Raw genomic sequence first — 24,317 nt, forward strand, 5'->3', positions numbered from 1 at the left:
TTTCCTTCCCCGCTCCGCCTCCTCCTCCCGCCTCGGGGCACAACACGCCAGCGCGAGGACTTGTGCGTCAATCCAGATGCCTGTGTCGCCCTGATTGGGTACACCCGCCCCCCTCTAGTAACCCAATTGGTCGGAGGGAGGAGCTAGGCTGATCAGGGGCGGGAAGTCGTCCGTCAAGTTTGGAGCCGTCTTCCATTGGTTGTGGGGGGATATTCTGCCCTGAAGTCATTGGCTGGTCCAGAGAGTGGGTGGGGAAAGCGGAGGAAGGCATGGCGAGTAGGCGTTAAAGGCCGCGTACCTAATCGGAAACAGACAGGTGCCTTCAAATCGGGGGCCGGGTTGAAGGTACCTGCCAATCAGGGCAGCCCCAGGGCGGAGCCAGGCAAGATCGCCCGCCCCTTCCCGTTCGTGGACCCGGCTGTCGTTCATTTCTGGCCGTCCAATGATGTGACGAGTGGGCGGTACCCGCTCCTGGAAGCGTGTGAAACCGGGAGTAGCAGGCAGGCTTGGGACTAGCGCATCTTTCCGCCTGCCTTGTGTCTTGGCCAGGCGGACAGGTCTCTCAGTTGCACGGTCTTTCTCCAAGTGCCTGTGACCCATCTTTGAGACTCAGAGGATGGAAGAAAAGGAAGGAAACAGAAGACAATGCCCCAAGTCACTGACATCACGCATAGCTGCATTGGTTGGGAAGCGGCATGGAGGCATGGAGTTTTTGTCCTTCCTCTGAATGGTGACGTGATTGTGGGACAGGAACTCTCCTCCGCACCTCCGTTCGCTTGTTGTCGTGAGGACGCCGCAGAAGGTACAGATGGGATTCCCTGTCCACCCCCCACTCCCGTGCGCACCTCCCCCCACCATGATTGTCGCCTACTGGTCCTTAAGATCTCAGCTCGGTGGTCTTCTCTTGGAGGGAAAACTTCCCTGATCTCCCGTTCTGAGTGGTCCCATGAGCCCTGTTCATTAGAATCTACTTTTGCGAGTATGCCATCCTTTTGCTAATGATTTGAGTCTTCTTCTCGCAGTAGAAAGCAGTCGGTAACCGTTTGCTGAATGAATACATGGATGGATACGGGGAATGACTTGTGGTTAAGACTTGCTAGGTACCGGTGCTTCTGCAAACCAGGAGGCATTTGCCCTGGGTCACACAGTGGAGATGGGAAATCAGGTCTGCCTAGCTCCTCTAGGAGGAGGAAAGTAAGCTATGTCCAGGGGAGATGCAGCTGAGAACACTGGAATCACCTGTGGCAAGGCAGGCGCTTTTAGGTTCGCACAGACCTGGGGAGTGAAGCCTGGGGATCTCTATTTTTACAAACGTCCTGGGTGAGCACTAGAGTTGAAGAGTTACTGATCCAGAACAGCCTTGTTATTCAACATGTGGCCCCTGGATGGAGTAGTGCCTTTAAGATGGCTCAAAAATCCCTTGGGGATTTGTCAAATGCAAATTCTGATTCAGGAGGTCCCAGGCCTTGCTTTCTAAGATTCCCAGGTGATGGTGATGACCCACAGTTCACACTCTGAGTAGCAAGGGTCTAGAGCAATGGTTCTCAAACTTGGCTGCACATTAGAAGCACCTGGGGATTTAAAAAAATTCAGATACTCAGGCCTTGTCCTAGACCAATTAAATCAAGAGTTTCTTGGGATGGGAACCAGACATTGGTAATTCAGACTCTGAAGATGATTCCAACATGCTATAATCTGGTAGAGAACTTTCTAGAGCAGTAGTTTTCAAAGTGAGTCCTGGCATCAGCAGCAACAAACACCACCTGCGAAGTTTAGTCATGTGTCTGAGCCCCACCACAGACTAACTATGTGTTTCCCTGGTGGATCAGCAAGAAAGAATCCTCTGCCAGTGCAGGAGACGCAGGTTCGATCCCTGGGTGGGGAAGATCCCCTGGCAAAGGGAATGGTCACCCACTCCAGTATTTTCTTCTGGGAAATCCCATGGACAGAGGAGTCTGGGGGGCTACAGCCTATGGGGTCACAAAGAGTCGGACATGACTGAAAGACTAAAAACACACAGGTACACATAGACCAATTGAATCAAACTCTCCTTCCAGCTGATCCTGAAACATACTGAACTTGGAGAAACTGTTCTAAGAGGATGCAGCACTGTCGGGTGACTTAGATTCCTTCTTGAGACTCGCACCTCCATGCCCCCATCCACTGGTTCAACAGTTCAGTCTGGCCAGCGGGGGACGGGGACTCTGACAGGTGGCTTTTCCCTGGCACACCCACAGGCAGAGGTCAGCAAAGGTCGTCACTTTCAAGCAAGGCTGATCTACACAGTTCCAGGGTAAGTCTGGGAAGACAGTTCTGTGGCCTGGGGTTATCTGACCTTTGGAAAGAACCTCCCAGGTGTGCAGACTCTCTCACGTGAGGGAGGGAAAGAGAGTAGCCCTGGGATGAGGGGCAGACTGGGGTCCAGAGACACACAGAGCCCTGAGTGGTGACGGGGGAGTCCCATGGAGAGAGATTTCAGCCAGGACCCCATGAGCTGGGGAGAGACCCAGAGAGAAACTGTGAGCTGGAGAGGCCTGGCTTCCAGCGGGGCTGCTCCTCCAGTGTAGCTGAGGATGGCTGACCTCGCAGGTCAGCAAGTAGCTCTGAAGCCAGCTCCCAGCCCAGAGCAGGCGGCCCCTGGAGGCACAGCACTCCCCTAACCTGGCAGGTGCTCTCGTAGTGCTGGGTTCCCCCCCCCCCCCAGGGCAGGGCACCTGTCTGCCCCACACGGGCAGGGCTTGGCGCACCAGGGTGGGAGCGGGAAGTCCTCAGCCAACACTGGAGTAATAGCAGTGCCCCTGTCATGGGGCCCTGAGGGTGAGCTCGGTGCTGAGTGCTTCCTGAGCATCCTTCTGTCCTCACGTGTGCGCCTGGTGATGTCAGTGGGGAGGCCTGGAAGGTGGAACAACCGCCCAAGGTGCCACAAGCAGCCAGGTGGCCTGTGCTGGAAGCTGGGGCCTTGGAATGAGCGGGGTTCTCGAAGGGGCCTGGAGATGGAGAGGGTGCTCCTCGCCCCGGAACTGCACGAGGAGGAGGTGACAGGCCCAGGGGTGGACCTGGGTCCTGTGGGGCCCGAGCTCTGTTCCCCAGACCCCAGGGCGCTGACTCCTCAGCCACCCAGGGGGCTGACAACGCTCACTTGCCAAGACTGGATCCTGATGATGTGCTTTTAATTACATCCATTCCAAAGGTACCTCCTTTCCCAGTTAAAATAAAGACGACACGTGATGAAGCCTGGCTGTGTGTCTGTGGAGGGGGCGGCGAGCTCCGCGTGGGGGGCTGGGCTCCTCCCAGGCCTCCTGGCCATCACGCCACAGTGGCTGGCCTGGGTGCCTCTCCCTGCCAGCACCCCCAGCCCCTGCAGACCCCGACCCCCTCAGAGAGGGGGGCCCCGTGTCCCTCCGGCCGGCGACAGCCGGGTGCCCCCCTCAGGTGGACGTGATGCCGCTCTTCTCGCCCTTGACCTTGAGGAACTCGGCCATGCTGGAGAAGTACTTCTGGCTGGCCTCCGCCACCTTCTTCTCCGCTGCCTGTGGGTTCACAATCTCCAGGCCCTGGGCAGGGGAGGGACACAGGGCGGGGTGGGGAGACGGCCTGGTCTTTAACAGCCTCCCCGTGAGGGAATCGTGGCATGTCAGGGGCCCACGGCCCTTCCTGATGGGCCTGAGGTTCTGGGCAAGCATGTGGAGGGTGTGCCAGCCTCCAAGTCTCCCCCACGCTGGGAGATCCTCTGTGGTTCTGGGGGTGAGGGGAGCAGGGAGGACCTGGATCCCTGAATTTGTAACAAGTTCCCCAGGCGATTTTAAAAACACCATTTGAGAAAGGCTGATCCTGTTCGGTTCCTGAATGAGGAAACTGAGTCCCTGAAGTAAGAGGTTTGCCCGCAGCCCCAGCGAGGATTTAACAGCCAGCGCTGGGGGTCTGACATGTGGCCGGCGTTGATCCAGATGTCTTACACCCAGAGATCCCCACCTCACTGAGGCTGTCCCGGAGGCGCCGTCTCCTTTGGTCCTCTCAGTCCCCAGCACCTCCCACCTCCGGACACACTGTATCTTACTTGTTTTAACCTTGAGATAAACTCCAAAAGGGCAAAACTCCCGTGTGTGTCTGCCTATCTCAGCGCCTACGACAGTGCCCCCGGACTTCAGCAGGCATTCCTCAGGGGTGGGAGCAGCTGGGCCTGCTTGGGGCCACAGAGACTCAGCGGTCCCTGCGAACCTCGCCGTGTGCTGGGAACCCAGACACAACCTCGGGGGCTTCTTTGGAGCCCCCCCCAAGCCCATGGCAGCCCCGAAGACGGGCACAGGTAAGGAAGAAGCCCAGGATGGGGAACACGGCTCTCCCCGGGCCTCCTGCCTCCAGAGGGCCGGTACCTGGAGTGGAGTGAAGGCCACGCTAGAGGCGGTTCCCGACGAGCGGTCACGGATGGTGGACTTCCCACCGTACACCACGCTCTGCTTCTGCAGGGTCCGCTACAAGGAGGGCAGGGCGCTCAGGGCTGTGGCCTGCGTCTGCGCGCCCAGGCCTGCCCCCATCCCCGGGGCCTGGCCCGTACCTGCAGCGTCTTGGAGATCCTGGCTTTGGTGGCCTCGTTCACCTGTGTCTGCCGCACCCGCCCGCTGCCCGACTTGCCCAGGTGGCCCAGGCTAAAGCCCAGGTCCTCCTGGTAGGCGTCCTCCTCGATCTGGTGGGAGGGGAGACATCCAAGTGTCAGCCGCCGCTCAGTCGGCCCAGGGCTCCATCCCATCAGCGACCACCTGGGCCCCGAGTGCAGTGAGCCTTGCTGGGGCCCCAGTGAGGAGCACGGGTCCTGTTACTACTGCTTGAGTTGAGAGGGAATGTGTATGTGTCTGTGCTGTGTGAAGAACCGAAACAGTTTTCACTGAGGACACATGAGCTAGTTCTGGCAGGACCAGCGGGGTGATGCTCGGGTAGCAAGGGCCTGGCAGGAGTGGGGTCTGGGAAGGCCTGGACAGCACGGCGATGGGGGGGAGGTGAGCCTGGGGGCCTGTGCTGTCATGGAGATCCCTCTGGGGCTGGGAGAGTGGAGGCCAGGGGACCAGGAAAGAGGCAGAGGTGCTGCCATGGCCACAGGAGAGGAGGGGGTGGGGGGGCGCGAGGTAGGGGGGTGTGACCTCTCCGAAGCTCATGCGGTTGGCCTGCTTCCGGATCTCTGTCAGCCCCAGCCGCTCCTTCATCTTGCGGTACCTGGGGCGGGGCAGGGGGTCAGCGGGGAAGGGGGAGCCTCGGCCCTTCCCGCCCGGATGGTCCCCTCCCCGCCCCGCCCCGCCCCGCCCCGCCGGTCCCCGGGCCCCCACCTGCGGCCGCCTCGCTTCTTGCGCTGCCCGTCAAGGGGCGCCGGCAGCGGCTTCACCTGCTTCACGGGTGGCGGCTCCTGCCACTTGTCGAACTTGCGCTCGATCTCGTCCTTCAGCTCATAGCCCACCTGGGGAGGACGGGCTGGGGTCTGGCAGCAGCTCCCACGGGCCTGGCCTGCCCCCCCGCCGCAGCTCCCCTCCGGTCAGTAAGGGGGACGCCCTGGAGACCGCCGCACCCGAGAATCCCGCCAGGCTCTTCCTTCAGGAAGGACCCCAATCGGCCCCCGTCAGCTCCTCTGAGGAGCCAGGCTCTCCCCAAGGTGCACAGGCTTGACGTGACCCCCCCGTCCCGCCAGCTCTGCCCTCCCCGGGGCCTGCTGGGCTCTAGCCTCGGCCTGGTGCTGACGGTTCCGCTGCTTCGGACCCCGTCCCCCAGCGTCCAAGGGACTTGCCTGCTCCCTGTGTGCAGGTCCACGTTAAACCCTCACCTCCTCAGAGCAGCCCTCCCCGCCTTCCAGGTTCATCAGTCTAAGCTCCCTCAGCACCTCCATGCCCCTCTCCCCCCAGCCTCTACTCGGCACCCCGGACGCCCTGCACATTGACCGGCATGGGTCTCCCCATCACTGCCCGCCCCCAGTCAGAGTGAAGACGCCACGGGGGTAGGACTTTCATCTGGGCGGGTCGCTGCCATACCCCATGGTCAGAGAGCCCCAAAGGCTGTGCCAGGCTGGGTGCCTGGAAAACTGAAATGCATGGGATGGACACATCTCTCACAGAACAGGTCTGCCCAGGAAGACAGGCTGACGGAATAAATACCAGCACGGCGATGGTGCTGGCAGAGGACACAGACCCGGTGCAGCAAAGAAGTTCCTCCCCGACCCCAAGGTGTCCAGAGAGAGACCCCGGTGCAGCAGAGAAGTACTTCCCCCGCCCCAAAGTGTCCAGAGAGAGACCCCGGTGCAGCAGAGAAGTACTTCCCCCGCCCCAAAGTGTCCAGAGAGAGACCCCGGTGCAGCAGAGAAGTACTTCCCCCGCCCCAAAGTGTCCAGAGAGAGACCCTGGTGCAGGAGAGAAGTACTTCCCCCGCCCCAAGGTGTCCAGAGAGAGACCCTGGTGCAGCAGAGAAGTTCCTCCCCCGCCCCAAGGTGTCCAGAGAGAGACCCCGGTGCAGCAGAGAAGTTCCTCCCCTGCCCCAAGGTGTCCAGAGAGACACCCCGGTGCAGCAAAGAAGTTCCTCCCCCTGCCCCAAGGTGTCCAGAGAGAAACCCTGGTGCAGCAGAGAAGTACTTCCCCTGCCCCAAGGTGTCCAGAGACAGACCCTGGTGCAGCAAAAACGTTCCCCCCACGACCTCAAGGTGTCAGCGGCCCTGGTCCCTGTGAGCTCGTCACCACCTGACAAGCGGGGCTCTGCAGGTGTGACTGGGCTGGGGATCTCGGAATGGGGAATGAGAGCTTAGTGGTGTGTGTGGGCCCAGTGGGATCACTGGGGTCTTAAAGGGTCAGAGAAGTGCAGACAGAGGCAGAGCCAGGGAGAGCGTGCAGAGGCTGTGCTGGCTCTGAAGACGAGGCAGGGGCCCCGAGCAGGGGGCGCAGTGGCCCTGGCGAGCTGCAAACAGCAGGGAGCGGCCCTCCCCCAGCTCGAGCCTCCGGAGGAGCAAACTCGGGCAGCACCATGGCTTCAGCTCGGGGAACCCCCGTGGGCTTCTGACCTACAGGACCCTAAGAGCGCAACCCCGTGTCCCTTTAGGCCACTACATGTGAGGCCATCGTCATGGCAGCGTGGGGGAGGGGGCGCCACCCTGGGTGGGACCCAACGACACCCCCGCCCCACCCTGTGAGTGCCCGTGCGGGGGGTCCTCCGATGGCGGCCCTCCTCGACAGGGCACAGACCACACGGACACCACTGCCGCCCTCACCTTCCCTTCCGTGCTCTCGTGGAAGCTGTCCACGCGGGCTGCCAGCGTGCACTTGGCGGCCACCAGCCGGGCTGCTTTCCGCCGCAGATCCTGGGGCAGGACAGGGAGGCGGGTCAGAGCGAGGCAGCGTCAGAGCCCAGGCTTCCCAGAACTGCTGCCTTGCCGCCCTCTCTGCCCGCAGCCTCCACCTCCACTGCAGCTGCGGGCCTGCACTGATACCCTACAGTAACCAGTGATCACCGCTGGTGTATTCTTCCTCCTCCTCTCGCGTCTGCAGATGAACCAGGTCCAGTTCGCCCACATACAGACGGGGAGGCCAAGGCTCAGAGCTCGGGCTCTGTGCCCGGCTGGTAGGTGGCGCGGACAAACTCCAAGCTGGCCTGTCGGCTCCGGCCTCCTAGTGTGCCCCTGTGCGGCCCGCCCTCCAGCTCCCGACGCCTGCCGCCAGCAGTGACCCCAGGGCCCGGGGGGCACTCACCGGGGGCAGGGACTGCACGATGTCGCTGTGGTAGATGTAGCCGGTGTGGGGCAGCACCGAGGTGGACGAGAAGCCCGACAGCGTCTTGCGCTGCGCCCCAAGCAGCATGATGTTGCAGGCGGGCATCTTGGAGAGGTTGGTCAGGCCGCCGGCCACCCCTGCGGCGGGAGGGGGGTGGGCGTCAGTGGGGGTGGGGGTGTCTGCCAAGCGCTGCGCCTTCACAAGAGTTTCTGGCCGCAGTTCCAAGGGGGCCTCCGCCAGGGAGCATCAACATGTCCCATCTCAGGGGGATTCGGAGGGGCTCCGAGGGGCGAAGCGACGTGCCGGAGGGCGCACAGTGAACCACTGGTGAACCAGGAGCCCGACCCCGCGTCTGGGAAGCCACGCGGGCCTGTCTGTGCTTCAGGGGGTGGTCACCGTGGGGGCCCGGCGTGAACCGCCTCTGGGTTCCGAGAGCGTGTCTGCAGGCGCGGCCAACACCTTCCCCCCTCCCCCAGTCTCCAGAGTGGAAACCAAGGCATGTGACATGGTTTGCCCAAAGATGTGAGGTCAGAGGTGGTGGGGAGTGGGGGAAAAAGCAGTTCATCCTTCCCGCAACCCCGCACCTGCCTGCCTCACGGACTGAAGTGTCCCCCCCACAAATACACTTGCTTAAGTCCTAAGCCCCCGCCACCTCAGAGTCTGGAGACAGGGCTGTTACAGAGGTGAGCCAGGTGAGATGATGTCCCAGGCTGGACCCCAACCACAAGGCAGGTGCCCTGATAGGAGGAGGATCCGGGACGTGTAGAACATCCCCCGATTCACAGGAAAGGGAGAGGCCTCCCCGAGGTCGCGTGGTGTGGGGCCGGGCCTCACCCATGATCTTGGCGGCGGTGGAGGCCCCGATGATGATGGAGAGGTTGGGGGCGATGAAGGACATCCGCGACTCCACGTACTCGTAGATGCGGTGCTTGGAGGCGTTGAGCTCTAGCGCCATGTCGCAGGCCTCTTCCAACCGCTCCAGCTCCTCCTCTGACAGCTGCTGCCTGCGGGGTAGAGGTGCGGCTGAGACGGACCGAAGGACCCCAACCTCCGGGGCTCCTGAGTGGTGAGGGGCCCCACCCTCCCTGCGTGTGTGCGTGCATGCACGCGTGTGTGTGCATGCATGTGCACCTTCGGGACGATTACTAGCCCCGCCAGCCCCGAGGCCTGGAAGCAGGGGCCGCAGGGAAGCAGCCCGTGGTGGCACATCCCCGCTGGCCCGCTCTGTGGCCTTGTCCTCCGCTTTCCCTTCTCTGCCTGGGGGAGGCAAGCTGGCCCAGGCCAGGCTGCAGCCAGGCTCTTTGCGGGTGTTTCCTCTTACCGAAACCCTCCCCCCAGCTCCCCAGACCCTGCAGGTCTCGGCCTTGGCGACCAGCCAGGTTCTCGTCCAGCTGCTCCCCTAGGAGCACCGTCACCAGCAGCCGTCGACCTGCCATTCACGGCTTGTCTGGTCAGAGCCCTGTTGTAGGGTGACACGCCTCTGCCCTTCTCTCAGGCCTGCCACAGACACTGAGGGGCAGGGGGAGACCCGCATGCCCCTCATGAGGGGACAGCACCCCAGAGGGACGCCACTCCTAATTACAGGCCTGTGCTCCGCCACACCCCTCGGGACCACAGGCTCTGGGGGGACCCTGAGCCCAGAGCCCGGCTTGCAGGAGGTGCTCGGCGAACACGTGGAACTGCAGCAACCGGTCCTCCTGACACCGACACCCGTGCCGCAGGGGCCCTGCGACCGTCATCCGTCAGGTGGACTGCCGGGTACGCACCCCTGGGTGGTGGAGGCGGTGACGCTGACGACCATGATGGTGGCGTTGGTCAGGATCTGCTGCAGGTTCTCGTTGTTCTTGCACTTGTCCAGGCTGTTGCCCAGCTCCTGGGGGAGGAGAGGGTGAGAGGGGGAGGCTCGGGGACTCAGGAGGCCCTAGAATCTCTCCTGCAGGGACAGTGGCCGCCCCCGTCTGCCCCCAGTTCCCACAACGCCGCGGCTCAAAGCATCCACACTGTCTGCCCAGGGCGGGCTGACCCGGAAGCACACACAGTCCACCTGCGGAGGATGGGCTGCCTCCACAGGCCTGCTGCCACATCCACTCCCAGTGCAGGTCTGACTGCGTCTTCTCCCCACCCCCATCTGCTCGACTCTCGGGGGAGCCTGGGTGCTGGGTGGTGTCCCGCCTTCACGTGCCTGACCCTCCCGTGGGGACCTTCCCCTCAGACCTGGAGCCTCGGAGACCAGGTTGACCTGATGACCTCCTTACACTCGCCTCCTCCCTCTCCCTGAACGCTCCAGGGCCTGTTGCCATCTCGTGGTCTTGGCTTCCCCCAGTCTCTGTTTCCTGTTCCCATCCTGTCTCTGGCCCAGAGCTGAGTGACCCCCCAACTCAGACCCGGAGGGTCCAAGAGCAGGGCGCTCTCAACAGGCGTGGTCACTGGGGGCCCCTCCTCCATGCTCACCTTGACCGTGCGGATATAATCCAGAGCGTTGGGGACCAGGGACTCCAGCTCGGGGAATCGCTTTGAGTACTTATCCCGGATGAACTTATGGATGATGTCTGGGGGCACAGGGCGGGCAGGAGCCCGATGAGGGGCAGGCAGATGCCGCTGGCTCCCCCAGCACCCATCTGCCCTTCGACCTGCAGTGAGGGAGCCCCTCATGGCAGCTGGGCTCACAGATACACAGCACAAAGGCTGCCCCTACTGCTGGGTGCGGCTGTGTGGATCAGTTCTGGTCCACAAGGCATGAGTGCAAGTCACACAGGCAACCTCCAGGTCACTCTCTTACAGGAAAAAATGTGCCCTCCTCCTCCTCTCCCGATTTTTTTTGCTGATGGGGATGTGAAGGTGATGGCTGGAGGTGGACAGTCACTTTGTACCATGAAACAGGTGGCATATCAGTAAGACGCAGAGAGCCTGGGCTGCTCCAGACTTTCCCATGAGAGAAAAATACACTTCCTTCTCATGTCACCACTCTGTTCAGTAGGTGAATTTACATCTGAACTAACACAGGGGCTTGGGGCAGGACCCTGGGAAAGGCCAGCGGGGAAGGTGGCCTGGGATCCTGCCCTCCAGTGGGGACAGGAGAGGCTGTGGGGGACACTGGGCAGGGCTGTCTCTGCCTGCCCTTCCCAGGACTCACTCAGCTCGTTCTCAATCTCCACTGTTAGGTTGTTGGCATCCACGATGACCCGGTACTCAGGGGCCGCCTCCACTGGTCCCATCACTGTGGGGATGAGAAACAGCCCGGTGTGGGTATGTGTCTAAGCACCCACCCCTTCCCGGGTCCCGCAGCTGGGCAAGGCTGGGGATGCGGCTAGAGCGGGGCACGGAGGGGCTGAAGAGGAAACTAGGGAACAGGTTTGCGTGTCTGCAAACCTCCCGTCTTTCTGTCCCGGCCAGTCTAGATTTGACCTTCTCTCTCCTGGAACTAAACCCTCATGCCCTGAGGACTAAAAGCCGTGCTCCCCAGCGTGATGTGTGAGGGCTTCCCAAAGGCTGGAAGCTCCGGGGCTGGGGCAACCAGCGTTGTGCCTGCTTCCTAAGCTGCACCCTGGGGTGTCTGGCCCATGGCTCCCTGTCCCTGGTGCAGCTCTTCCTCGAGCCTGTTCCTGTTTCTTCACGCCCTGATCATGACGGCAGCGACAGTACTGTCACGAGTGGGAGGGGAGAAGGCACCTTCTGAAGCTTTGGCCTGCTTGCTGATGTACTCCTCAATCTTCATCATGATCTCGGCGAACTGTGTGGGGAGAAGAGGAGAGTCAGAGCCCAGGTACCGCCAGGGAAAGGGCGCTGCTGCCCGCATCGGCCTGCCCGGGACCTCCGCTCACCATCTTGCTGTCCCACAGCTTGGCGATGCTCTTGACCGAGTCCCCAGAAAGATCCAGCTGTGTCTCCTCCTGCACATCCTCGATGGCCGGCTCCTCCTCCTCCTCCCCGTAGCTTCCTCCCTCCTCCTCTTCTGCTGCCTCCTCGAGGTCGGCCAGGAGCTCGTCAGCCAGAGACATCCTGAGGCCTGTGGGGAGGCAGGGGCGGGGCTCCCCCTCACTACAGGGAGGGGGCTCCCCTGGCCAGAAGGCCCTGGTCCTTCTTGATCAACCCCACTTGCACACGGGCGCCACAGGGACAAGGAACGTTCGTTTGCTTTGCTCTCCGGCTCCAAACGGTGCCTGGCACATGACAGATGCTCAGCAAACACCTGCTGCGTGTGAAGCGGCCTCCCAGAACCAGGCGGTCTCCGGTCACAGCTCACCCTTCCCACCCTCACTTCACGGGACAAGACACCACACACCCTCACACCAGTGTCTCTAAGACTTCTTAGGAAAAGGTACACCCCGTCCTCTTAATGAGATACGACCTCTTCTTACATCCTCCTTTTCCTCCACCCATTGCAGAGGCCCCACCCCACCAACAGATATTCTGAAATACTGCTCTCCTCAGATGTCAGGACAGCCAGGCAGGGCCTAAAATGTCTAGAGCCTGAAGGCCAATCACCTCGCAGGCGGAGCAGCACCTCATCCACCCCAGGGTGCTGTAGACTGTTTTTGTGAAGCCCACGCAAAGCACTATTCTACAAGGTACAGTCCCCTCACTCTGTCCTCCCCAGTGCTTTTTCTTTTTTTTTTTTTTTAAATAAGAAACTGCTCCCTCTTCCTGTTCTTTTTTAGTAAGACACATGTATCATATACATGTTGCTGCTGCTACTATATATAAAATAGGTCACCAACAAAGACACTGTATAGCAGAGGAAACTCTATTGAGTATCTTCTCATAATCTCTAAGGGAGAAGAGCGACTGACAGTCCAGTGGTTAAGACTCTGAGCTGACACTACAGGGGGAGTGAGTGTGATCCCTGGTCAGGGAACCAAGACCCCACATGCCCTGCAGCTTGGCCAATAAAACAGAAACACAACACTGTCAGTCAACTATACTCCAAAAAAAAAAAAAAAAAAAAAGATAAAGTTTGAAAAAAACTTTAGGGAATTTCCCAGAGGTCTAGTGGTTAGCACTTCATGCTGACAAAACGTCTAGTATACGGTAGGTATTCAAGATATATTGGGCAAATGAAAGAATGAGTGACTAAAATCCTTATGCTAACCACGTCTGGTTTTCTTTCTCCACTCTCTGAATATATTATTTTTTTCATTCCTAACGCAGGGACACAAACAATATTTCTTGCAGCGTGGATCTTCCCAGACTCCAAGACTGGATCCTATCCTGTTGCTGCACAACTTGTGAACCAGTTTGTTTACTTCAACCCTTGAAATTCTCTAAGCTTCTAACATTTTGTTTGATGTCCACCTTCCCTATTAAGCTAAAAGTTCCATGAAAACAGGGACATGTCCATTTTGTTCACTGTATCGCCCAGCTTAGCACCTGGCACGGGGTAGGTGCCACGACCTCGCTTGACGCCAGCCCACCTTTCTAGCCTCAGCCCCGGCCCCTATCCCCCATACCCCACGAGTCCTCACATTTCTTTCTCTTATCCACTTCTTCCCCTCACTTTAGGTCTTCATACCCTCCCTTTTTTACCAGCTCAACACCTCCTTATCCTTCAGTTCTCGTCCTCTTCCAGCTCCAGAGTAGATAGCTTGCTTGGTAATAGACACAGCACACGCCCTGTGTGTACCCTAAGGCGGGTCACACATTACTTATTCAAGTAATGACTTGATTAAGCCTGTCTCCCCAGGCACCACCATGCAAAGCCCTGACACCCAGGAACGGTTTTCTTGCTCCCGCTACACCCCAGAGATGTGACCCTGACGGCGCTCTGAGACCCTTGGGTCGTCGGCCTACGAAGGCCCGGGAATCCGACCTCCAGCCCTTCCCTCATCTCCATCACGCTCACCTCTTCCCTCCTCACACCACGGTTTCTAGGAAGATAGCTTCCCAACAGCGGTCGACGCTCACTGATGACGTCTCACCCTCGCGCCTTCGTCGAAGCAAAGCTGCGCTCTGATTGGCCCCCGCCTCGCGTCTTTCCGGGAGCGTTTGGAACAACAACTTTATTAGCACCTGACGCTAGGCGGAAAAGGGGTGAGCGGGGAAAGGAGAGACGCCTTATCCAGCTCGTGGCCCGCTGTGGACTGAGCCCGATAAACGGAGATTTGCCGCAGTCTCGCGACAGGGTGTCACGATAAGAATAAAGGGCAACTGGGACGAACGGTAGAGGCGTTCAACGAGAAAACAAACTTTAGTATAAGCCGGGAGTCGGGGTGGAGGTGGAGGGGTTACGGAGCGGAACCGGAAATAGGAAACTACCGCTCCCAGAAGGCGTGGCGGCAGAGTCCTGGATGTTGGGGCCGCGTAGCCTGACGGAACGGGTAGTTTTGCGGACCACTTAACCTACGGAGATTGCCGAGGTTGGAAGTTCTGGGGCCTGGGGCTCCCCGAGCAGGAGAGATGGAACTGGAGCAGAGAGAGGGGTGAGTGATTTTGAGGAAAACTTCGAATCGCAAAAGACGTTGTAGCTGCATGATAGCAGCCTGCGCTGAGGACTGACGCGGCGCTGCAGTTCCTGCGGTTGCTTTAGCTTAGGACTCTTCAGGGACTGGGGTCCGTACTCAAGCATCCTGAGGCAGGAGGCTGCGGCTTTAGACTCCTGGGTCTGAGGGTCGGGGAGGTCGGAGGCCGGGACTCCTGGGTCTGGGTGAGGGGTTGCGGCTTGAGCAGTCCGGTGAAGAGATGTGGATCCTGGGAAGGGGTGGGCTAGGGGCCTGGACTCCTGGATCCTAGGAAGGAGTGGGCTAGGGGCCTGGACTCCTGGATCCTGGGAAGGGGTGGGCTAGGGGCCTGGACTCCTTCCTAGACCTCAACGAGGAGGGACTAGGAGCCGGGGCGTCGGGGTCCCTGAGCCCCACCCCGACCTTACAGGACTATGGCAGCCGTGGGCTTCGAGGAGTTCTCGGCGCCGCCAGGCTCGGAGTTGGCGCTGCCTCCGCTCTTCGGTGGTCACATCCTGGAGAGCGAGCTTGAGACCGAAGTGGAGTTTGTGTCCGGAGGTCTGGGCGGCTCCGGGCTCCGGGAGCGAGATGAAGAGGAAGAGGCAGCCCGGGGCCGTCGGCGGCGCCAGCGGGAACTAAATCGCAGGAAGTACCAGGCGCTGGGTCGGCGCTGCCGGGAGATCGAGCAGGTAGGTGACTGTGGATCCCCCCGTTTGGGGCTCCTCTGGCCTGAGTTAGTAATCCTTCCCAGTGTCTGCCTGTCTAGGTGCCCAGCCTTCCTTGCCCGGGTGAATGAACCTACCGTCTATTCATTCATTCATTTATTTAGCACCTAGTGTGTGTCCGGGCACCCTGCAAGGCACCTTGGAGGGCTGTCTCCTCTAGGAGCTTCATTTGACAACCCAAAGCAGCTCACTGCTGTCTCACAGGTGCCTCCGTGGCTCCCCATTGTTCTGACTTTTCAGATCTCACACCCCTGACATCATTTGCTCAGGTCCTGTCCGTTCTGCCTCCCCTATCTCTCTCAGCTTCCTCTCCTCCATCCCCACAGCCTTTGCCAAGACTCAGGTTCTTTCCGCTGAATCACTGCATTAGCCTCCTTGGTGAGAATGAGGATGGAGCAGGAAGCCGGGTCCAGATCTTGAAAGGCCATGAACACGACAGCAAGAAGTTTGGATGTTTTTTTTTTTTTTTTTTTTTGAGTGAAGGGAGCTATCAAAAGTTTTCAGATCGGGGAGGAACAGGGTCAGGTCCTGGTGTTTGAAAGACTCTCTGTTTTTGGTTGGACTCATTTCCTAGGGGTGCTGTATCAAGAACCACAAACGGTGGCTCAGTGACAGAAATGTACTGTCACAGGGTCTGGAGACTAGAAGTCTGGGCTCAAGGTGTCAGCAGCAGTGCTTCACCCTGAGCACTGTGAGGGAGAACCTGATCTGTTCTGGGCACCCTCCCTGGCTTCCAGTGGCTTGCTGGGGATCTTTCGTGTTCCTTGGCTTGCAGATCTTGGCTTTCAGCATCATATGGCATTCTTCCTGTGCTGTGGGGCGGGGGGTGTCCCTGCCATATTGGATTAGGACCCCATCTATAATTGCCTCATTACTTAGCCTGATTACTTTGTGAAAAGCCTTTGTCCAAATAAGGTCCACATTCTGAGGTCCTGAGAGTTAGGACTCCCACACACCATGTTTTGGGGACAAAGAGTTGGACACGACTTAGCGATTAAACAACAAAAATCCAGCCCACGACAGTGGTGTTGGGTGAGTTCCGGAAGAGGGGGGCAGCTAGTGTAGTGGCCCAGGCAGGCGAGGAGGCGGCCTGCACTCGGGTAGGAGCAGAGGAGAGGAAGAGGCAGGGATGACAGAGAACTAACAGGGGAGCGAGGTTTGAGCTGAGGCTTAGGGTAAGCAGGAGCCACGGAAAGCTGGAGAAGTATGTTCGGGACTTCACATAGCACAGGGCTTGCTCAGGACTGGAGAGCCATTTGGTTTGACGGGGATGTTGGGGAGGGGATTTGAAGGCCAGGCTGAGGGCAGCAGGACCAGTGGCAGTGCTTGGAGCACAGTCAGCTCTGGATGTTAAATTATATACGTTCCCCTAAAGTGCACGAATGTTGAACCTACGCGTACCCTGTGGCCAGCAGTCCCAGTCCTCCATAAATACCCAGCAGACACGCAAGACAAATGCACCCCACCGACAGTTACCAGACATTCCCAGAAGTACTCTTTGTAATATGGTTTTATGTCTGTGTATAGATAGGAAGTCGGTAAGGTAAGTAAAGTAAGTGAGTGACAGTTGCTCAGTCATGTCTGACTCTTTGCAACCCCGTGGACTACATGGTCCATGGAATTCTCCAGGCCAGAACACTGGAGTGAGTAGCCTTTCCCTTCTTCAGGGGATCTACCCAACCCAGGGGTCCAACCCAGGTCTCCCACATTGCAGGCGGATTCTTTACCAGCTGAGCCACCAGGGAAGCCCTAATACAAGTATACATAATACCTAATATAAGTATACATATTATATATAAACCAGATCCACTTATTTTTATTATTGTTGTTTAGTTGCTCAGTCGTGTCCATGGGCTGTAGCCCACCAGGCTCCTCTGTCCATGGGATTCTCCAGGCAGAATACTGGAGTGGATTGCCGTGCGGGTTCTTGACTGCTGGGCCACCTGGGAATATTTTTCACCAGGAGGCTTTGGCTCCACTCCAACCTTCAGCTCCCCTCAACCTCTCTTCCCTCCGCGACCACGCGTCTCTCTTTGAAATCCCCCAGTGATTTCAAGGCTTCTCGTGTCCTGTTCACAGAGTCTTTCAGTGCAAGGGTGGCGCTGGCACAGTGAGCACTCTCCCGAGAGCACCCACTCTATGCCAGGCCGGGAACTTTCAGCCACGGCCCCCCGCCCTCCCCCCAAGCAGCAGCAGATATCCCAAGCCCTGTTTAACAGCTGGATGCTGGGTTCCAAAGAGACTCACCATTTGCTCAAACGGAGCTGCATTTGAGCCTCTGCTCTTAGCCCAACCCCAACCAGGAATAAGTTGCGTTATTATTCTTTGACCAATGCAGAAACTTGAGGCTCAGAGAGGTTAAGTAACTTACCCAAGGTCACACAGCTGAGAAGGGGGCAGGCTGGTATTCCAACCCAGGTCCTTCTGACCCAGGAGCAGAACACACTTGTTCACACCTTGTCCACACATCTCCTGTGACGGCCCTACCTAAATCAGCCACCTCCTGCCCTAATCTCCAGCCTGTCTCCCGGTCTGGGGTCCTTGAAGCACTCTATCACTCTGCGAATAAGTCCTCTGGTTGGCAGGGTTTAGGAAGCACCCCCCTGCCAGGCTCTGCTCCAGGCCCTAGGGACAGGGACACAGATCTCAGTCCGTTGGAGCTTCTGTCCTGGTGGTGGAGACGGTGAGGACGCTGAGTAGAGGCAGAAGCTAGAAGGCGGTGGAAAAGCGGAGCTGAGCAGAGTGGACGGGCGGGCGGGGCTCTGGTGTGGGAAGTGGGGGAGGCCTGAGCAGGGAGCCTTTGACGCAGGTGTTTTTCTCTTTTTTTTGCCCACACCACGGGGCACGTGGGATCTTAGTTCCCTGACCAGGGATTGAACCTGTGCCCCCTGCTATGGAAGTGCAGAGTCTAACCTCTGGTCCTTCAGGGCAGTGCCTGAGCGCAGTCTGGAGGAAGTGAGCTGCACAGGCACCTGGGGAGGAGTGCGCTGAATGCCCCCAGGCCCGGCCCGTGTCAGGGGACTCAAGTGTGAGCGCAGCGGACAAGGAGCGGAACCGGAGAGGCAGTGAGCAGGGGGAGCGGCACACACGCGGGCCCTGGAGGCCCCGGCCTGTCTCCCCGGTGCCCAGGGGGCCCCACTCACCGCGTTGGGCGCTCGGAGCCCAGCTCACCCGTGCTTTCTCCACCTCCCCGCAGGTGAACGAGCGGGTCCTGAACAGGCTCCACCAGGTGCAGAGAATAACTCGGAGACTCCAGCAGGAGCGGAGGTAACCCCCTCCGGCCCGCGTCTCAGCCCTTGTCCCCGCCAACTGGGGCCTGGGCAGCAAGCTGAGTCCCAGGCCTGGGGCGGCGGGTGTGCCCCCAGTGAATGGGGTGGGCGGAGTGCAGGAGACCAGCCCAAGGGTCACAGACCCAGCCTTGAGCCCTGCTCCGCTGGGTGCCTCCAGGCCAGCCACACCCCCTCTCTGAGCGCCAGGCTGCCATCAAGGCAGGGCAATGGATCACACTGGATCACAGGGCTGCTGAGGACCAAATGGGAGCCCTCAGGGCATGCACTCTTCAAATTTATTCACCTGAAGTCGAAAGACGAGTTCCTCGGTGCGTGCTTAGCAGTAACCAACCACCAAGTTGGTTCATTAAGAAGTGAAATTAGAAATTCACTCCCTCGGTCCCATGAGTCTCATTTCACATGCTTGGTACCACTTGATTCCGACTTTCATCCCAACTAAATAAAAGTAACCGGAATTGACCATTTTCACACGTCAGTCACTCTCACTTGGTTCTGATTTTCATCCCAACTAAATAAAAGTAACCAGAATTGACCATTTCTGCACATCAGTCACTCTCACCACGTGCCAGGTACCCGAGGAGAGGACAGGTGGCCCGCGGCTTCCGTAGCGGACAGCCCCCAGAGCAGCTGGCACATGCTGGGAGAAGGCGAGGTCGTGCGTGGAAGAGGCTCTGCCCAGGCACTGGCTTATGGGGACCATCTGATCAGAGCTCAGCAGAGACAGAAAACCAAAAAGCTTCTGGGAGCAGGGAGCAGGAAAAGAAGAGAAGGCAGGGTCATGAGCGAGGGTCCTGGGCCCGCCTCTCAGCTACCAATGAAAATGACAGTGTACTGTGTGCAGTGAGCCGACACCCCACCAGGGCCTGTGGCGCCATCAGGCCGCCCCGTTGTGGGGGTCACCCTGGTTTCCAGAGCAGGAGCTGAGGTGCAGAGGCCCCCGTCCTGCCCCGAGTCCACTGGCTGCTCGAGGGCTGGGCACCCGGGCGTCTCAGACCTTCAGAGTCAGAGCTGGGCTGCAGCCCCTTCCCGCCCGCCGGGTGGAAGGTAAAGCTGCCCCCTGCCCCGGCGGCTTCTCTGCAGGTTCCTCATGAGAGTACTGGACTCCTACGGCGATGACTACCGCTCCAGCCAGTTCACCATCGTGCTGGAGGTGAGCTGGGGTCGCGGGCAGGGGGCTCGGAGCCCGGGACACGGCCTTCACCTGCCCCCCTTCCGTCTGCCAGGACGAGGGCAGCCAGGGCACAGATGCCCCCACCCCCGGCAATGCCGAGAACGAGCCTCCAGAGAAAGAGGGGCTGTCCCCACCTAGAAGGACGCCCGCGCCCCCGGAGCCAGGCAGCCCGGCCCCTGGCGAGGGGCCCAGCGGGAGGAAGAGGCGGCGCACACCCCGTGACGGCCGGCGAGTGGGGGCTGCGCTGACCCCGGAACTGGCCCCGGTGAGGGGGGGCGGGAAGGGAGAGGGGCGCAGGGGAGAGGAAAGGAGAGGGGTGCAGGGGAAGGGAGAGGGGCACAGGGGAGAGGAGAGGAGAGGGGTGCAGGGGAAGGGAGCGGGGTGCAGGGGAAGGGAGAGGGGCACAGGGGAGAGGAAAGGAGAGGGGTGCAGGGGAGAGGAAAGGAGAGGGGCGCAGGGGAGAGGAAAGGAGAGGGGCACAGGGGAGAGGAAAGGAGAGGGGTGCAGGGGAAGGGAGAGGGGCACAGGGGAGAGGAAAGGAGAGGGGTGCAGGGGAGAGGAAAGGAGAGGGGCGCAGGGGAGAGGAAAGGAGAGGGGCACAGGGGAGAGGAAAGGAGAGGGGTGCAGGGGAAGGGAGAGGGGCACAGGGGAGAGGAAAGGAGAGGGGTGCAGGGGAGAGGAAAGGAGAGGGGCGCAGGGGAGAGGAAAGGAGAGGGGTGCAGGGGAAGGGAGAGGGGTGCAGGGGAAGGGAGAGGGGCGCAGGGGAGAGGAGAGGAGAGGGGTGCAGGGGAAGGGAGAGGGGTGCAGGGGAGAGGAAAGGAGAGGGGTGCAGGGGAAGGGAGAGGGGTGCAGGGGAGAGGAAAGGAGAGGGGCGCAGGGGAGAGGAAAGGAGAGGGGCGCAGGGGAAGGGAGAGGGGTGCAGGGGAAGGGAGAGGGGCGCAGGGGAGAGGAAAGGAGAGGGGCGCAGGGGAAGGGAGAGGGGTGCAGGGGAAGGGAGGGGGCACAGGGGAGAGGAAAGGAGAGGGGTGCAGGGAAAGGGAGAGGGGTGCAGGGGAAGGGAGAGGGGTGCAGGGGAGAGGAGAGGAGAGGGGTGCAGGGGAAGGGAGAGGGGTGCAGGGGAGAGGAAAGGAGAGGGGTGCAGGGGAGAGGAGAGGAGAGGGGTGCAGGGGAAGGGAGAGGGGTGCAGGGGAGAGGAAAGGAGAGGGGCGCAGGGGAAGGGAGAGGGGTGCAGGGGAGAAGAAAGGAGAGGGGCGCAGGGGAAGGGAGAGGGGCGCAGGGGAGAGGAGAGGAGAGGGGCGCAGGGGAGAGGAAAGGAGAGGCGCGGCGCAGGGGAACGGGGGAGTGGGGAGAGGCCAGGGAGAGAGGGCCTTGCAAGGCGGGGGAGAGGGGTGAGGCTGGCCTGGGAAGGAGAAAGAGCTGGAAAATGCCAGGCTGGGTGGAGAAGGAAGACCTGGAGGAGGTTCTGGGGAGAAGGGAAGATACCCTGGCGGGCAGCAGAGGAGGGAGAGCTGGCGGGTGGGGGCGGCAGCTCTGGGGATCTCTGGTGGGGCCGTCGGGCCAGGGCCTCCTCACGCCCCTCTCTGTCTCCCCCAGATCAAGGTCGAGGAAGACTTCGGCTTTGAAGCGGATGAGGCCCTCGACTCAAGCTGGGTTTCCCGGGGGCCAGACAAGCTGTTGCCCTACCCCACCCTAGCCAGCCCCCCCTTTGACTGACTCCCCCCAATAAACCAGCCCCCACTCTCACCTTGGCCACTGTGCCCACTGCTGCCCACACACACTCAGGCTTGGGCTGGTTTTCATGCATTTATTGGGGCATCGGGGCGGGGGCCGCTCCCTGTCAACGGAGGCGCTCACAGTCTCTTCAGCCACTCCAGGCTCGGGCCCTGGGGGTCCTGGGGGTGGCTGGGCACATCAGGCATGTTCCCGTCATCTCGGAGGGGCACTGTGGACAAGAGGGGGCCGCTGAGACCAGCAGATCACCAAGGCCCCCAGAGAAGGGCTGGCCTGTCAGCTTTACATTCAGACAGAGAAACAGGACCCCAGGGGAGAGATGAGAAAGTAAGGGTCAGAGAAGACTTCCCTGGTGGCCCAGGGGCAGAGAATCTGTCTGTAATGCAGGAGACAGGGTTTGATCCCTGGGTCGAGGAGATGCCCTGGAGGAGGAAATGGCAGCCCACTCCAGCATCCTTGCCTGGGAAATCCCATGGACAGAGGGGCCTGGCAGGCTATAGTCTGTGGAGTCACAAGAGTCGGACAAGACTTAGCCACTCAAGCACCACCACCAAGGGTCAGAGAGTCAGAGATGTAGGGAAGCAGGGAGATAGAGACCTAGAGACATGAAAAGCCAGAATGATGGACATAGAAAGGAGCCCCAGGGAAAGACCCAACAGAGATGGGGAAGCAGGACAGGCCTGGAGAGGCAGAGACCCAAAAAGTCAACAGTTGGGAAAGCAACAGAGGCTGGGAACCCAGACAAGGACATAAATCTGAAACTACCACAGAAACTCACAAAGTGCAAAGATAGACAAGAGGGGCCTCCCCGGTGGCCCAGTGGCTAAGACTCAGTGCTCCCAAGACAGGGGTCCAGGTGCAACCCCTGGTCAGGGAGCTAGCTCCCATGTGCCACAAGTAAAGATCCCACATGCTGCAGTGAAGATGACGATCTCGAGTACCGCAACTAAGACCCGGAGCAGCCAAATAAATGTAAAAAAAGAAGTGAACTTGATGGCATGTGGAGTCTATCTACTGAAGGATGAGAGGACAGAGTCCAGACTGCACTGCAGAATCTTGGATCCCTGCGGACGAAGCGCCTGCCCACGGTTGCCCTCCCCCAGCACAGGGAGGCCTCACTCACCTGGGTAGTTGTACGGTGTGGCCCGGTTGATCATGAGCGAGTACTTGGTGTAGGGGCTGAGTGTGGGCACGATTACAGCTGCGGAGAGATAACAGGCGTGAGGCCCAGGGGAAGGAGGAGACCCCCGCAGACAGAAGCCGAGCTTTGGCCAAATGGGGGTCAGCGCGTGGAGGGGAGGAGGGAGGGCGTTCAGCACCTCCAGGACGCCCCTTGGCACCCTGGGAGCCCCATACATCAGAAGGGTTTATAACACTTTTCAGAGGCTGGTGAAAGCCAAGTACTCACAGACACGGGACCTGGAGGGCAAGGGAGGGAAGAAGGGTGGTCACGGAAGGAGTACATTTGAGTCGTGGAGCATATTGGGGGGTATGGGTCAGGGGGTGTCTTGGGAATGTTCCAGAGGCATCAGAACTGTTAAAAAACTGAGGGGGAGGGGGAGGTTCAAAGAACAATCATTGAGAAACCACAGTCTGTCTGGGGTGGGAGCCGGGAGTCATGGGGAGGTGGGGCAGAGCGTATAAAGGCGTGTTCCAGGCCAACACTGTCAGACAGGAAGGTAAGAACCAGCGATGCAATTTACATGGACAGGGAGGCCTGGTGTGCTGCAGTCCATGGGGTCGCAAAGAGTCAGACATGACTGAGCAACTGAACTGAATAGCCACATTAAAATTAAAAGGCACAAATTAAAAAAATGAACCAGGTATATCCAAAATATTATTTCAATATATCAAGGGTATATACTTTTTGTTATAGTAAGTCTTTGAAATCCAGCACATACCTTACATGAGTCTTACACCGCCCATCTCAGTTCATACCAGCCCCTTTCAAGAGCTCTGGGGCGGAAGTGGGCCGTGGCTGCCGAGCCGGACAACTGTGGTCCGGAACTTCACCCAGTGTGGGGCGTGTCCGCCAGCGCTACTTAGGCCTGGGAACTTAGCGCAGCAGCCCGGGTTGCTCCCAGCCCTACTGAATCAGAGGGAGAGCCCCACTCCCACCCCTGAAAGTCTGAGCAGTCCAGTTCCAGGGCTGAGGTTCTCCATCAGGGAGGCACGTGAGAGTCACCGGAGAATTTTCACCAGATACCAGATGCCCGAGCTCCACCTACCCCCCTCTCCCCCGCACCACCCCTCGCCCAACTCAGTTCAGAATCTGGTGGTGGGGGGGTGGTGAGGGGCAACGGGGAGGAGATGATATTACTTTTCATTTATTATTTTTTTAAAGGGGTTAAGTATTTATAATGGACAACTAGGATTGAGAACTTCTTTCAAGGGATTATAGAACTCTTGGGTGGGTGCATACGGGGTGAGGAGTGATGGGGTGGTGGAGGGGTCAGAATATTAGGAGTTGGGGTGTTGGATAACTAGCGGGGACACGGAATGTTGAGAGTGAGGGTCGGGGCTGGGGGTACAAGATGGAATGATGGGGGGACACGGGATGTTGAGGGCAAGGGTCGCGGCTCGGGGTACAGGCTGGAATGATGAGGGGACAAGGGATGTTGAGGGCGAGGGTCGCGCCACAGAACGGAATGATGGGCGGGGAGCGATGGGACCTCTACGGGATGGAAGGTAAAGCTGGGACGCCGGTTGCGGGTGATGCACATTCGCAGCAGGGACACTCACGCACCGAGGCCCGCAATGGCGAAGGATGCCACTAGCACAGGTTCCTTGGCCCAGACATTCTTGAGGAAGGCTGCGACTCCTGTAAGGAGGGGTGAGAAGGGTCACCCTCGCAGGTGATGCCTCCGGTGACCTCTATCCCTCTTGCGTCAACACCGCCCTGGAGGAGACCCCTCGTAACCTCCGCACCCCCCTCCGGCCCGGATCCCACTGGCTCCACAGGGGCTCCGCGTTGCCCTAGCTCCTGCACCACCCGGGGTTCCTAGAACCAGCTTCACGCGCCGGCAGAACCCGAACTCACTCTCAGCCATCTTGGTCGCGGCGGCTGCGGAGAGGGCGCGGAGCACTCTGGGAGTTGTGGTCCTTGAGCACGGCCCCCGCAGTCTGAGTCCGCGCTTGCGTAGTGGCGCAGAACGGCTATCCGAGGTGGTGGCGGCGCGGACTACTCTGGGAGTTGTAGTCCATACCCGCGAGCCTCCACGGGCTGAGTCAGC

The 24,317-nt window shown here is 59.7% G+C and overlaps 3 protein-coding genes and 2 long non-coding RNA genes across 5 annotated transcripts; 3 read left to right on the forward strand and 2 right to left on the reverse strand.

The window, feature by feature from the left end:
* The first annotated feature begins 284 nt into the window (after positions 1-284).
* On the forward strand, positions 285-3,232 carry LOC122692605. The gene is made up of 2 exons (XR_006340692.1): positions 285-802; positions 2,058-3,232. It is a non-coding gene; the product is annotated as an uncharacterized LOC122692605 (long non-coding RNA).
* Positions 3,154-13,755, reverse strand: PRPF31 (pre-mRNA processing factor 31). The gene is made up of 14 exons (XM_043900336.1): positions 13,573-13,755; positions 11,555-11,739; positions 11,403-11,463; positions 10,867-10,950; positions 10,185-10,282; positions 9,500-9,606; positions 8,568-8,737; positions 7,713-7,870; positions 7,235-7,324; positions 5,319-5,446; positions 5,136-5,208; positions 4,556-4,684; positions 4,374-4,472; positions 3,154-3,554 (listed from the first exon to the last, which is right to left on the reverse strand). The coding sequence occupies exons 2-14, from the start codon at positions 11,729-11,731 to the stop codon at positions 3,429-3,431; spliced, it is 1,500 nt and encodes a 499-aa protein (XP_043756271.1). The 5' UTR covers positions 11,732-11,739; positions 13,573-13,755; the 3' UTR covers positions 3,154-3,428.
* LOC122692607 lies at positions 3,563-6,289 on the forward strand. The gene is made up of 3 exons (XR_006340693.1): positions 3,563-4,306; positions 5,886-5,977; positions 6,095-6,289. It is a non-coding gene; the product is annotated as an uncharacterized LOC122692607 (long non-coding RNA).
* A 257-nt stretch (positions 13,756-14,012) lies between the features above and the next one.
* On the forward strand, positions 14,013-21,096 carry TFPT (TCF3 fusion partner). Its single transcript, XM_043900346.1, has 6 exons — positions 14,013-14,149; positions 14,598-14,856; positions 18,089-18,159; positions 19,263-19,332; positions 19,406-19,618; positions 20,947-21,096. Exons 1-6 carry the CDS (start codon positions 14,127-14,129, stop codon positions 21,064-21,066), a joined length of 756 nt encoding a protein of 251 aa, XP_043756281.1. The 5' UTR covers positions 14,013-14,126; the 3' UTR covers positions 21,067-21,096.
* Positions 21,097-21,143: 47 nt separating this feature from the next.
* Positions 21,144-24,260, reverse strand: NDUFA3 (NADH:ubiquinone oxidoreductase subunit A3). Its single transcript, XM_043900348.1, has 4 exons — positions 24,125-24,260; positions 23,831-23,905; positions 22,208-22,285; positions 21,144-21,295 (listed from the first exon to the last, which is right to left on the reverse strand). The coding sequence occupies exons 1-4, from the start codon at positions 24,132-24,134 to the stop codon at positions 21,204-21,206; spliced, it is 255 nt and encodes an 84-aa protein (XP_043756283.1). The 5' UTR covers positions 24,135-24,260; the 3' UTR covers positions 21,144-21,203.
* Between the last annotated feature and the right edge of the window lie 57 nt (positions 24,261-24,317).

Source organism: Cervus elaphus, chromosome 4 (genome assembly GCF_910594005.1).
Source record: "Cervus elaphus chromosome 4, mCerEla1.1, whole genome shotgun sequence".
Taxonomy (NCBI): Eukaryota; Metazoa; Chordata; class Mammalia; order Artiodactyla; family Cervidae; genus Cervus; species Cervus elaphus.

Coding starts and splice junctions, on each gene's coding strand:
- PRPF31 (XM_043900336.1), bottom strand. CDS start 11,731: ATGTCTCTGGCTGACGAGCTCCTGGCCGACCTCGAGGAGGCAGCAGAA. Junction 11,464..11,554: donor AGCTGTGGGACAGCAAGATG/GTGAGCGGAGGT, acceptor CTCCCCACACAG/TTCGCCGAGATCATGATGAA. Junction 5,447..7,234: donor ACGAGAGCACGGAAGGGAAG/GTGAGGGCGGCA, acceptor CGTCCTCCCCAG/GTGGGCTATGAGCTGAAGGA.
- NDUFA3 (XM_043900348.1), bottom strand. Junction 22,286..23,830: donor CTTCGCCATTGCGGGCCTCG/GTGCGTGAGTGT, acceptor ATCTCTCCGCAG/CTGTAATCGTGCCCACACTC. Junction 21,296..22,207: donor CACACCGTACAACTACCCAG/GTGAGTGAGGCC, acceptor TCTTGTCCACAG/TGCCCCTCCGAGATGACGGG.
- TFPT (XM_043900346.1), top strand. CDS start 14,127: ATGGAACTGGAGCAGAGAGAGGG. Junction 14,150..14,597: donor GAACTGGAGCAGAGAGAGGG/GTGAGTGATTTT, acceptor CCGACCTTACAG/GACTATGGCAGCCGTGGGCT. Junction 14,857..18,088: donor GCTGCCGGGAGATCGAGCAG/GTAGGTGACTGT, acceptor ACCTCCCCGCAG/GTGAACGAGCGGGTCCTGAA.